The sequence below is a fragment of the Malus sylvestris genome, chromosome 7, assembly GCF_916048215.2.
Source record: "Malus sylvestris chromosome 7, drMalSylv7.2, whole genome shotgun sequence".
NCBI classification, from domain to species: domain Eukaryota; kingdom Viridiplantae; phylum Streptophyta; class Magnoliopsida; order Rosales; family Rosaceae; genus Malus; species Malus sylvestris.
In genome coordinates this window covers 10,815,868-10,828,642 of record NC_062266.1, presented here as the reverse complement: position 1 = coordinate 10,828,642, position 12,775 = coordinate 10,815,868, and the positions used below count along the sequence as shown (strand labels likewise).

At 38.3% G+C, this 12,775-nt stretch overlaps 2 protein-coding genes and 1 pseudogene across 2 annotated transcripts; 2 read left to right on the top strand and 1 right to left on the bottom strand.

Annotated features, from left to right (window-relative positions):
- Positions 1 to 1,057: 1,057 nt before the first annotated feature.
- On the top strand, positions 1,058 to 4,030 carry LOC126628561 (uncharacterized; annotated as a pseudogene).
- Positions 4,031 to 7,754: 3,724 nt separating this feature from the next.
- On the top strand, positions 7,755 to 10,061 carry LOC126628551 (transcription factor DUO1-like). The gene is made up of 3 exons (XM_050298286.1): positions 7,755 to 8,012; positions 8,470 to 8,725; positions 9,449 to 10,061. The coding sequence occupies exons 1-3, from the start codon at positions 7,822 to 7,824 to the stop codon at positions 9,962 to 9,964; spliced, it is 963 nt and encodes a 320-aa protein (XP_050154243.1). The 5' UTR covers positions 7,755 to 7,821; the 3' UTR covers positions 9,965 to 10,061.
- Positions 10,062 to 10,167: 106 nt separating this feature from the next.
- Positions 10,168 to 12,544, bottom strand: LOC126628550 (uncharacterized). The gene is made up of 4 exons (XM_050298285.1): positions 11,977 to 12,544; positions 11,029 to 11,187; positions 10,828 to 10,936; positions 10,168 to 10,644 (listed from the first exon to the last, which is right to left on the bottom strand). Exons 1-4 carry the CDS (start codon positions 12,487 to 12,489, stop codon positions 10,457 to 10,459), a joined length of 969 nt encoding a protein of 322 aa, XP_050154242.1. The 5' UTR covers positions 12,490 to 12,544; the 3' UTR covers positions 10,168 to 10,456.
- Between the last annotated feature and the right edge of the window lie 231 nt (positions 12,545 to 12,775).

The window sequence follows — 12,775 nt, the reverse complement described above, 5'->3', positions numbered from 1 at the left end:
AATAGATAGCATGATTTGAGATATTCTTAGTTAAAGTTTAATTTGGAACGAAGACTTATATTTGCATCAGTTGCTGGTTCTTGTGGCATTGGTGAAACAAAAGTATTTTTGAATATGATTTTGCTCTCCCAAATGATCCAAATCTATTATTATTACCTACTTAAAAGATTGGTTTCGAGGGAAGATGGTTTCCTCCGTAAGCCCCTTCTAACACATGCTTTTCTTCATTTGGAACCTCCTCCTGAAGGTTGGGTAAAGCTTAATGTTGATGGATGTTGCAAGGGGTAGGCCTTCATTTGTGTTAGCGATGTCCTTAGAAACTAGTTGGGGCACGAGTTTCTAGCTTTTGTGATAATCTTGGTCGAGGTGTGATTCTATGTGTTGAAGTTTAGGGTTTTCATTGGTTGCAACGTATGGAATAATAGAATTAAGAAGATTATGGTGGAATCGGTTTCTGTACTTGCAATAGGGTAGATTTTACATGCAAAAGTGGATAATCACCTCTGGGAAGTACTGAATTGTCGCGCCCATATGCATCACAGTTGGTCTATGTGATGATTCGGCTCGTTTGAGTTTGTCATGAAGTTTTGGGTCCAATCTCTTTTTAGCAAGATTCTCCTTCTTGTCGTCGATTGTTAATTGCAGATATAGCTAGTGTCTCCTGATCTCATAATATTCTTATTTAATCTTTCTTTTTCTTTCGTACTTTTGCCTCGTTTTCAACCAAAAAAAAGGTTTAACTTGAAAATAGGGAGTATGATTAGCGATGTTTGTCTATAACTTGTCACATAATTGAACAGTAAAAAATATTATTTAACATCTATTGGTCAATTTGTATTTCTCTTGCCAATATTGAAGGGAGTTATAAATTCGAATTTTACATTAAATGAAAAACTAAGTTGCAAAGAAAAATTAAAGACCTGATTGAGGTTGAATAGAAAAAACATTAACACATTCGAGGACAAAATCATTATGAGAGTAAAGTTGAAAACAATATCGATGATAATATAATGGGTAAGCCAACAGTTCTTCTGCTAACAAGGGCGTTTCTACGGTCCCAAAACGAAGAAAAGCTCACATTACCAAAACAAGCCCACTCCAACAGATCAGCCCAATACTACAACATGCATACCGAATTCTTCCGAGCAAAGCACTACCAGGTGCTTCATTATCATCGGTCGGAGATACTCAGATGCAAGAGGAGGAGACTCCGGAGAATGGAAACGGCAGTAGCGGTGGGTCCCAGACCCACTTGTGGTGGGCGGTGCCACGCGGCTCAGCTCGGTTGGGCCGTAATGTCGTCCCGAAAAGCCTGCGCCGGCAACTCCTTTACGATGCCATTCAAGGCCTTCGCAGTTGCTTCCCTCTACATCGGCTCCATCGCCACCGCGGGCGTCGCTGGCATCCGCAAGGTTAGCTTCCCATTTCTCGCTCTCAGTTTCCTAGGGGTATATCAAATTATTTTTATCGGAAATTCTTCCTTTGGAAGCATTGCAATTTGCTACACTGTATTGCTTGTGTAATCTGTAATTACAATTAGGGATTTAGGGTCTCCACTTGATATTATGGTACTTTATATTTATATTTCTGCCCTTTTGTGAATATTAAGATCATATGCTCCTCAGTCCTCAGCACCTTCAGTACATTCAGAATATATATATGTGTGTGTGTGTGTGTGTGTGTGTGTGTATGTGGATAGATGTAGTGAAAAAGTACTCTCCTTTACTAAATAAAACAATGGAAATTGTAATGTTCGGTATATTGTGAACTATGTAGTGAGAGACTAGTTTCACTGCTGGAGGGAGAAACCGAAAAATGAGTGAATGATGCGTAGCTGTGGTCTCCTGGGAAGGAAGGAAAGTTAGTGGAGAAAGGAGTAAATTGAATTTCCTTTGTTTAGGTGTCATTTGGTGCAATAAGTGTCAATCAGATTCTAGACCAACGCAGGTGGTTACTCATCTTTCATTTCCTTTTTGTCTGTTTTGTTCTTTTGTGATTTGGGGTCGTAGCATTTTTTAGGTAATTTCCCTGGATTTTTCTTGTGTACTTCTTATTTACTATGACTGTGCCAACCCCCTTTGTGCTCGTCTGGTTCTAAGAGACTTTTCGTTATCCTTTGTTCTTCTTCCTGTTCCTTTCCAATTCATGGAGGGAGAGGTCGGGTATTGTACAACTACTTAGCTCGAGTCTGGACCTCTTAATTTGAGCCTTTAAGCCGAAATCATGTTTGATGCTGAATTTATTGGTATTTGTTATGGGGTTCTGTGTAGTACAAGTAGATCCGTTAAACTGCTTTTCCTCGTTTCTTTTTCACACCTTGTGGCCCTTTGAGCTGCGTAATTACCTAATTTTAGACACGGTAAGTTTGCCAAGTCACTCCCCTGTCTTCACTCAACATTCTTTCAAACCTCTGACCTGATCCGAATTCTAGGTTTCCTGACTGCAAAGTAGCTACCAGAGTGGAACAACTTGTCAGGTTTGCTATCTAGATTGTGCAGTCCTTGTTCCATCTACAACTCTTTGTACCTTTTCGGTCGTCGGGAAAACATGAACAGTAATTACTGTTCGAGTCTCCTAATCTTCCAACCCTGTTACTTCTAACTCTTAAAATTCTTACCCTCTACCCTGAAATGAATCATAAGCTTCCTAGTTGCAAACTAGCTACGAAGAACAACTTCTCACGTTGTATGTTTTGATACTTAATTTCATCTTCTAGCTGATACTTGTTGTATCCTTCGAAAACATACAGTACTGAAGGTGTCCTAAAGGAACTGATTTACCACTTTTTTCAAAACCTTAAATAAGTTCTTCCTTGCTGTCTAAATTTAGATGGGAGATCTAGGCAGACAAGTCAAGGGACTTAATTTAGATGTATGTTTGGTTTGTTTTTAATTTCTCATAGTTTCTTGTACGTCTTTTGTTGTGATGCGTTTGTAGGCATTGAAATTTTGGTGAAATAAATATCGCCAACAAATTAAGGTTTTTTGACATGTCAGGGCTTACGTGGCATATGTCACGTGTCTCACAAATTAGACACATAGCATGTGACTCATCAAGAAACCGAACAAGTCATCAAGGGTTTCACATTTCGACATTTGGCGTGGCATGATCAAATTAAAGATGAAATGTGAAAGATAACTTGATTAAAGATTATTTGATGGGCTCAAGTCACGAACCAAGCCTAAAGCAAGGCTCGGTCCATTCGTCAATTAACCAAGCCCAAATCAAAATCAAGCCTACATCAAGACGAAAAGTCTATAAATATGAGGCTCCAAGACAAAGAAGGGATGCTCAGAAAACATATTTTTCACACTCAGATGCTCAAGCCTCCAAATGCTCTCCAACACTAAGAAGAATCAGAAAGTTCTCTACATTCTTCGCCACACTCGTGAAGAACTATCAACCACTGCTACACGTGCCAGTTCTTCCGTTTTCACAATCCAAATCCTTGCGGCTTTTATAGGTTCGAGATCAAGTCGCTACGACCCTCAAATCACTCACTCGACATCTACACTTTATTTTCGAAGATCAAATCAGAGGAGTCAAATCTTGTTACAGAGTTTGTAACCCTAAATTACATTAATACAAATATTATTTGTACATGTGTTCTTCTGTCATTTTTTATCACAGAATTTTCGTGTTTACAACGTTCAAGCCCTCTATTTTATATGGACATCCTATTCCAGTTGCGATTGTGGTGACAGTTAAAATAATAATAATAGGTCGGTTCATTCTCATATCTTATGTAGACAACAATAATCAAGATCATTCTACGTCACATGATACGTGTACTGACATGGCTGCACCTTCTTTTGCAGGCGGGGGATCTCGTAGAGCTTGGTGCAAACCTAAGAACTGGACTTGGGGTACCTCGGAGGACGACGAGGGATGAATGAGCTTTTATTTTTTGGTTGAAATAGTTTTAGGTTTCGAAATGCAGTTTTTGTCATATATAAAACCCACACCTGGGTTGGATTTTCATCTTTGTTCATTTTATTTTAATTGAATACTCATTGAGAAGTATTTATCATCTCTTGAGTCATCACTTTCACTTCTCCATTCCATTTACAGTGCATTTACAGAGGTGTAATTTGAAATGCTCGTCAGTTGATTCGCAAATGTCATTCGCTTCCTCGGCATTTAGAGGAAAACGTTCCAGTTTGAACACATTAACCGTTCTTAGCTTCTCTTGTCAGAAAGTAAGAGGACAGAGTGGAAAGAAGGAAAAGAAAAGAAATGAAAAGGTTGTTCTTAGTTCCATCCCAAACTGCGAATTCCACATTTAAGACGATGATTACTTGATTAAGAAGTAAACAGAAGCAACATTGGTAGTATTGAAACGACGTCGCTGTCCAACTATTCATGCCATATCAATATTGAACTTTGCACCAATACATGCTAACGTCCAATTTCAACTTTTGGTGACCTAATGAGTCAGCCTGTTTTTGCCCCAGAAACATTTTTGTTTGAAGTGTTTTTACTAGAAAACGTTAAATTAGAATTCCAATGTTTTCTGGAAAAGAAAAAAAAAATACAACTTCAATCCGTGGTTCAAGAGGGTTTTAAGTTTTTCAGTCAAGTCGTCTTAAGCAATTTGATATCTAATTTGTCATCATCGTGAGATCTAAAGTAAGTTATATAATAAGTTAACTATAATAATTTGATACCAAACTCGTCATTTATGGATAAGGCATCTTAGCTACTATAATAATAAAAATAAAAATACCACTAAAGTTTAGTTCTAGACGCCACTCAGTACTACGGTTTTGTAGTATTCCTCTTCGTTTAGAAATGAGAGGTTTTAGGTTCGAATCTCGTTGATGACTAATTTGATATCAAACTAGGCTGCCTATTGTGTGGTTTAGCCTAACTTCTTCTTATTCTAATATAAAAATATCGATGTATTAAAAAAATATATATTTCTAGACTGACCCTATAAATAAAGAAATGAGTGAATCAAGCCTAAGCATTTAGCATGGGTATACGAAAAGTTGGATAAAATAACAAACAGTAAAAAGGAAAACGAAAAGGAAAAGAAAAGTATAGGACGACGAAAGGGTTTTTGCCTTTTGGGGTCTTGTCCTCCCCTTCCCTCCCTTCCTCTGTTTCCAATGTTCACAGGCAGCGCCAACCCTCATTCCCTATTTTCCTTCCCTTACCAGGTAACTGTAACCCTAACATAATGTATACATTTGACACTCTAAAATATAGAATTTGTTATTGACACTCTAAACTTTTTATATTTAAGAAGAAAAATATATTTGTGAAGAGGGCAAAATAAAATTTTTAGAGTATCAATAGTAGTTATATATATATATATATATATATATATATATATATATATATATATATATGTCATTGATATATGTGTCTGTGCGCTCAGCTAGTTCCCTTGCTTGAATACGGGAAGAAAGTTGACTTCTTCCTTTTATCTGTGGTTTTTTTATTGTGTTTGATTTTTTTGAAAGTCAGTAAAACAGAAGAAATGAAATACTCTGCAAATGTATAAAATAGACTATATGTTTAATGGCGTATAAAGTAAATAAGGCACAATACTTTCAAGGTTCAACAAGTGTAACTTCGTCCTCAGGGCAACACCAATAGTTTCCGTCATTATCTGAAACAATAGTAGTACAGAGATAACACTCAGTTTTAGTGTATATAATCTCACTAAAGCAGCTCACTATTTTTCTCTCCTCTCTAGTCTTAGGTAGCACTGTTAGATCTCACATTGCCCAGGGGTGGATCCTCTATACCTTGTATGTACATGCTTACCTCCTTTAGCACGAGGCATTTTGGGAGCTCACTGGCTTCGGGTTCCGTAGGTACTCCAAAATTAAGCGAGAAGGGGGCCAGAACATTCCCAGGATAGGTGACTCATTGAGAAGTTCTGCTCGCGTGAGTTCTCAGAAACAAAACCTTAAGGACGTGGTTGGAGCCCAAAGCGGACAATATCATGCTATGACGGAGGCGAAGCTCAGGTCGGGATGTGACAAGCACTCTTGCTCTCAAATAGAGATGATGAGAATTGGTGGTGTGTTTACAGATTAGCTCTCTTGTAGCAAATGGTGAGAAGTACAAACCAAATGGCTATTTGTTAGTGATTTGTTATAGGCGAATTGTTGATGGCTTTGTCATCCACCACTTGTTTCTTCTTCTCTTTTCAGTACGTGGGCATCCATATTATTACAACACTGCCCTTTGATGCCTACACATCATTGATAAAATAGTACGCGTGTGTTTCTTTTCGAAGCTACGTACTTCTGGAGACTCCCCCATATCAATATCTCCCTTGATTATGATAAGGTTTAGTGAAGCAACATGTTCAATTGTTGGATGTTGATATAATATATCAGCTTTAGGAATGTACACTTTGATAGAGATTTTCTAAATAGGTTCGCCATATTACCATTAGAATGGGATTTGTCTAACTTCAATCACTTTAGCCTTTTTGAGCTCATGTGTATTGAAATTTTTAGGAGATTTGTATTTATGTACTCTTATAGTCTTTGATGAAATAATACAAGTTGCATTATCTCCGTGAATGATAGTTGGGGTGTTTGTCTCTAACGGTAGACCATATTGCCTCCGATTATGAATAGAAAATGGTCTTAACCAAATAGATTCATGAGAAGCTTCATGGAGAGAAGTATATTTGAGAGATATGAGATGTAGCAACAAATGTTTCTTTTGTTGAGCATTGTTTGATCAATCTATTTTTATATGTATGCAAATCATTTTTGTGAGCAATTTTTATGCAGAACATTGCATTTACAGCATGCCAAGGAAAATATGGTGACGAAGGGATGGCTCTTCATGCATCACTACTTGCCGGAGTCACTTTTCTTGCTTCCTATAATTTTTCGGCAGTTTTTTTGGTTGAACTTAAAACTAAACATTTTTCTCGACTCTCGCGGATTGGTGAAAATATTATAAGCGAATCATTGACGGAAAAAGACTGAAGACATTGAGAAATTTTTATCCCAGGATTTAGTTTTCCTTGTCCAAACCAAATAGCTCAATAACTTGATAGGTAAGGGTTTAAGAGAAATATTCTATCAACCAAGCCAATGCACCACTTTATGGATTCGATTCCTTTGATACCAATTTAAAACATTGTGCAGAAAATATAAGTTTTCTGTGGAACACTTTTTTTTTTTTTGGGGAACTATCAAACATAAGTAAAATTTTTTGGGAAAAAAAATATAAAGAAATACACATAAAATCTTCAAAATAAAACCTACAGGGTTTTTCCCTAGAACATGATCCTATCCGGATACTATTTGCGTGGATCTTATCCGGATTCTTGAGATCAATCCATTATATCCGTTCATCAGTCATTCTGCGGTAAAAAATTATTTTAAATTTTTTATTTAAGATCAAACACAAATAGTATCTAAAGAAAGCTGACCGTAAGATATACGATGAACGATTGAGATAAATAAATCCTTATGCTCCTCACAAAGAGGATGTGAAGACGATTCTCATCCTTTTTTTCTCCCTTGCCCAATCAGAGAACAATAAAGGCTGGAAATTAAAATTTGCCACGTGGTCAGGGCCATTTTTGCATTCCACCTAGACCATTTTTTAATGGACACCTAGACAGATTTTGAAACAGAGAAAAAAGTGGGAATGTGGGCACATTAGTGGGGAGGGCAGCGGAAGTAACCGCCTTAACCGCCACTACACAAAACGATAAAATAAGTTTTACAGAGAGTTGAAGAACTCAGTGAAGAACAAAACCCAGAAAAAGTTCCCCCCAACAAAAGATATTTACTTCTTCTCTGGGTGCATGAGACAGGGTAAGGTAATTAATTAAGAATGGAAGGTAAAAAAGAAGAGGGTATAAGGAAAGGGCCATGGAAGGCAGAGGAAGACGAAGTGCTGTTAAAGCATGTGAAGAAATGTGGTCCGAGAGACTGGAGCTCCATTCGATCCAAGGGTCTCTTGCAGCGTACCGGAAAGTCGTGCCGGCTCCGTTGGGTCAATAAGCTCCGTCCCAACTTGAAGAAGTAACCCAATTTACTGTCCGCCATTTCATTCTCTCTTTTGTTTGCACTTGTTTTTCTTTTTCTTTTTTGTGGCACTTTTGTTTCAAGAAGTTGGTGGATGATAATTTGTTCAGCATTTCAGAAACGGGTTGTTGGGTTCCCTTGGTAATTAGAATTTACGAAATGGGTTAACAAAACGGGTTATTTGCAAGTGGTGGATTACTTGGTGGTTAGGGTCTTCCCCTTCATCTAACTTTCGAATTTTCTCCTCTTCCCATATTCTAGTTTAGAGCAAGAATATCGCATATAATAAAAAAATGGGTTGTCGGGTTTGGTTGCGAATTAAGATTTATGAAACGGGTTCGCGGGTTTTGTTGCTAACTGAGATGTGGGTTTTTTTGCTAACTGAGATTTGAGAAATGGGTTGCTGGTTTTTATTCTAATTATGATTAGAGTGTGTGTGTGTGTTTTTCTACAGTGGGTGCAAATTTTCGGTGGAGGAGGAGAGGGTGGTGATAGAGTTGCAAGCACAATTTGGGAACAAATGGGCAAGAATAGCGACCTATTTGCCGGGGAGGACGGACAATGACGTCAAGAATTTTTGGAGCAGCAGGCAGAAGAGGCTGGCTAGGATTCTGCAGACATCAGCAGCAGCACCAGCCACACCCTCCTCCAAATCACATAAAACCAAAGGGGAAGTCTCTGTTTTTCATGAGCTTCCCACCATTGTGGAGGTAATTGTCCTTTTCTTCTTTCAAAAGTTAATGTACAAAAAGAATATGATATGTTATAGTAAGTGACGCAGTCAGAATTTTATAACAATAAGATCATATAATTTTAGAAAAAAAAACTAAAACTTCATCGATTCATTTTGTCGAGTTTTTAGTGAGTACCTGGCGAGTTATGCCACATTATGTCGGCTTTGACGAGGCCTATCGAGTGAAGTTTTTTATCGAACACAAGAAATTGAAAAAGAAAGACAAAGGAAAGAAAAAAGAAAATCTATAAACAACAATACAGGGGTTGCATAAAAGCAGTAGCAAACTATAATTTAGTGTTTTTGACTCATTCTTTCAGTTCATCGCAATTACGCATAGATTTCATACACAAATATATAGATAAATATACATTAAAGTTATAAAGTTATTGGGGTCATGAGCAACCAATGACCCATGTTGACTCTACCATTGTTATAGTGAGCCTTGTTAACATTTTATAGGAAATTTTAACTCGGTCGAAGGAAAAAAGGTACTACCACACACCTAAATGATGTTACAAAATAGTACTATCCTCTAACAGGAGATCAATGATTATATCTGGAGGCTTCTCAAACCACACAACATTTCTTCTTCTTTAGTAATTTTGGTTTGTAATCACTTGGGAAAGCGAATGAACTTTCTTCTAGAGACAGTTAACTGTGTTATTAGATGACACGTTTTATTCTTCTTTTTCTTCAGGCTACAAAATTCAATTGCCCATCGGAGGGAGAACCATCGTCGCAGGCGCAACCATGCTTGTCACCGCCACCTTACGTTCGGAACTCCGAGATCATCAAAATGGTGCCGCTGCCGGATATTGTTAAGCCCAAGTCTCTTTGCTTCGAAACAAACCCCGTTCAACATGAGCTCCCCATAACTGATAAGGATCCATGGACTGATTCCCACTCTGTAATCCCCTTCCTGCAGAACCCACAGCCCCAAACAGACCAAATATTCTCATCCGAAACGCAAGAATTCTTGGCAAGGTTCGACCCCTATTTCGACATGTTAGGACCTCTGGATGCTTTGGAGCTTGGAAACGGAGGAGAACCACTTGTCATGGAGCCTCCATTGTTTGAACCAGTAGGAAGCTGTCTAAGTTGTGAAGGGGAGAAAATCGACCATACCATGACTCCGGATTGTGTGTTCGATGACTTCCCGACAGACATGTTTGATCAATTTGACCCGCTTCCGAACACATCAGGATCAGGGTAGCATTGATTGACAATAACCTTGTACCTCTTCTATAATATTTGTATTAGTTTCTTTAGCAACGTATTGACAAGGACCTGCTGGCATGGTAATGCTTGTTACTGCCATTCTTTGTACTAGACACTCATCCGCTTTTCTTCTTTGTTTCTCATTGAAAAAAAAGACGAGTTGGACTAAAATTAACAGCAAAGGAATCAGATCAATAGTTCTGGTAAATCACAATTTCATTTATCAATGTTTAAAGCAGAATGTGATCATTCTGGTTCTGATACAAAGGAATCTATCGTTTCATTTCCTTCTAACCGGACCCTTTATGGTCTGGTAGCAAATACATGGGAATTCCGAAGTTGCGAAAACAAATGAAGAAAACTATTGTCTGATTAATTTGTAAATCCAGTAACCCTGGAATGATCTTTGACAAGAGGAGTTTGGGGGTAAAAATGCAGTCAAACGTGCTAAAGGGAATGCGATTATTACACTGCAGTCTTGTTACTCTTATGTTCCAGAGGTTGGGAGTGAGTAACTGACACCAGTCCGGCCACGATTTACCATTACCTCAAACTTTCCTGCAGCTGATGACCGGTTTTTTATGGGCCTTCTTAGTTCTGAATATGCGCAGTATTCTACTTCGTATACTGTGGCGCCTTCCAGGAAGGCAGAAATTGAAGAACCAACTCCTTCACCTGCACAAGGATGTTTTCTCTTAAATTTGAAAGGTTCTATGTCTTTCCTTTTGAAAGAGGAACTCATCACTAGAACTCGACTAACTAGAGTAAATTCTTTTAATGAACTCCCGGAAAAAAAATTCAAGAATATAAAACAGAACATGAAAGTAGAGAAAGTGTTGAACCAAATTTGAAGCATACCATGACTGACAAGGAGCAAGTTTTCTGTAGGGTATTTGTCAGCCAGAGCCTCAATGACATGAACATATCTAGCCCGGGCGCCCGTCACGCTCTCCCCCCACTGAGGCAGCTGGAGTTCATCACAGGAAGAGGCTCCATCAGACAAAATAGTCATTTTACGTCCATATACGCACATACGTACACCGAGAAATTCTCACTTACCTCTTTGTACACCCGTTCCGCAGTTTGATCCACTGTCCCAGCCGGGAACATAGCCTCAAGATCTGCAATGTTGAAGCCCCATTGTCCATCTTTCGGAGCCAAATCACCGCGAATCGCCTCTTTGTTTAGCATCTCACTTAACCCATATTCAATTGATACCTGCAAAATGGGAATAAGAGATGGGATACTACAATATCATTATCATTCATATATCAGTCCCAAGCTTAAATGTCAATAAAGCTCTTTCTTAGCCTATCGATATGTAGTATGTTATATTGTCAGACCGTGAATCATAACTTCTAATTGTGCAATTTTGTTTACAACGACAATTTAACATGTCAGATTTCTACCTTGTTTGTCAATAACATATACTGTGACAACGACAATATAACATACATACATATAGGAGGCCTTTAAGGGAAGGGATCTCTATTTTTTTTCAAACGATTCGAACATTTTATTTTTCAAGTTGAACCTCATAGATTATCCTTGCAAAATATGCCAAATCGAAAATATTTGAGACATTTAATTGAGTTCAAAGAAATTGACGAATACTCTGTTCTACAAGAAACAATGAAATTTCATCGTGATAATTAAATAGGCAAATAACTTTGAATTAAATTGAATTTTTGCAGGGATGGTCTATGAATCAGAATTTACAAAATAAACGAGATTGTTGAAATTCGATATGAAGTTGGCCCTACAACTAGTCTCCATTTTTACACAAAATTTGAAATTCTTTAGATAAAGGGGTCTGCATACATACATATTATACATATACATACACACACACATATATATAATATCAACGTCAATACATGTACATGTTGTTCTCACCAATAAGAAGAGAAAAAAAAAATTTATATATACGATGCAATCACAAAGTTTCAACATTAGTACTAAAATATCAATATAAGCATATGTATGCGTTTAAACGGTGGGACCCACCTTGAGCTTAGAGGGGTCGACTGGGACGGGCTGATCGCTCTCGTATTTGGAGAGAGACGGGTCTTCGGTGGCGGAGAGGGCGGTGACGACTTGGACGGCGGTCTCGACGCATCGCACGAATGGCGAGACGAAAACGCGGTGGATTGGAAACCCGAGACCCGATCGGAGCTTGGTACCGGTGCAGAAGGCCCGGACCTTGCCCTCTTCGACCAGAGGCGGGTCCCACGGCCTCGGCGATTGCGATGTCCACAGGGGCTCGAAGTTGTCGATGCGGTCGCCGTGGCGCATGACGACGACGTTTTGGAAGCGGTGGTCCGTGGGATGATCGGAGGCTTCGCTGATCGATTTGGATTGACTTTTGTCCGCGTCCATTTCGGGTAAGTTTTGAGAGAGAGGTCGAAGCCGGATGGAAGCAGAGTTGGCAGAAACGAAGAGAGCTTTTCTTGTGAATGATTGAGTTGAGAAGGAAGAGGAGAGCATGGGCGTTAGTTTTGTAAGTTTCGATAACCACATTTTACAAATGGAAATTATTCTTGTTGGGATAATTTCGAAATGATCGATGAAATTTTCATTTTCTCGTTTTAGACCGCAAAGTTTTAAAATGTACTACTTTTCATATGGTCAAACGTGTAATCATGTTAACGCGGCATTGAAAAGCTCTGGTTCGACTAAAATTTAAGAATTTCTTGGGTTGGAAGAATCAAGAACTAACATTATATTTGCACGATGAAAATAAATTTGGAATTTGGATAAAAATCAGAATTTATAAATTAACATGCATCAATTTTTTTGTTTGGAT

What these genes read in the sequence shown, in the direction of transcription:
- LOC126628550 (XM_050298285.1), bottom strand. Translation starts at nt 12,489, where the DNA reads ATGTGGTTATCGAAACTTACAAAACTAACGCCCATGCTCTCCTCTTCC. An exon ending in CGGAACGGGTGTACAAAGAG is followed by an intron (nt 10,937 to 11,028) that starts GTAAGTGAGAAT and finishes GATGAACTCCAG; the next exon opens with CTGCCTCAGTGGGGGGAGAG. An exon ending in CTTGCTCCTTGTCAGTCATG is followed by an intron (nt 10,645 to 10,827) that starts GTATGCTTCAAA and finishes ATCCTTGTGCAG; the next exon opens with GTGAAGGAGTTGGTTCTTCA.
- LOC126628551 (XM_050298286.1), top strand. Translation starts at nt 7,822, where the DNA reads ATGGAAGGTAAAAAAGAAGAGGGTATAAGGAAAGGGCCATGGAAGGCA. An exon ending in CTCCGTCCCAACTTGAAGAA is followed by an intron (nt 8,013 to 8,469) that starts GTAACCCAATTT and finishes GTTTTTCTACAG; the next exon opens with TGGGTGCAAATTTTCGGTGG. An exon ending in AGCTTCCCACCATTGTGGAG is followed by an intron (nt 8,726 to 9,448) that starts GTAATTGTCCTT and finishes CTTTTTCTTCAG; the next exon opens with GCTACAAAATTCAATTGCCC.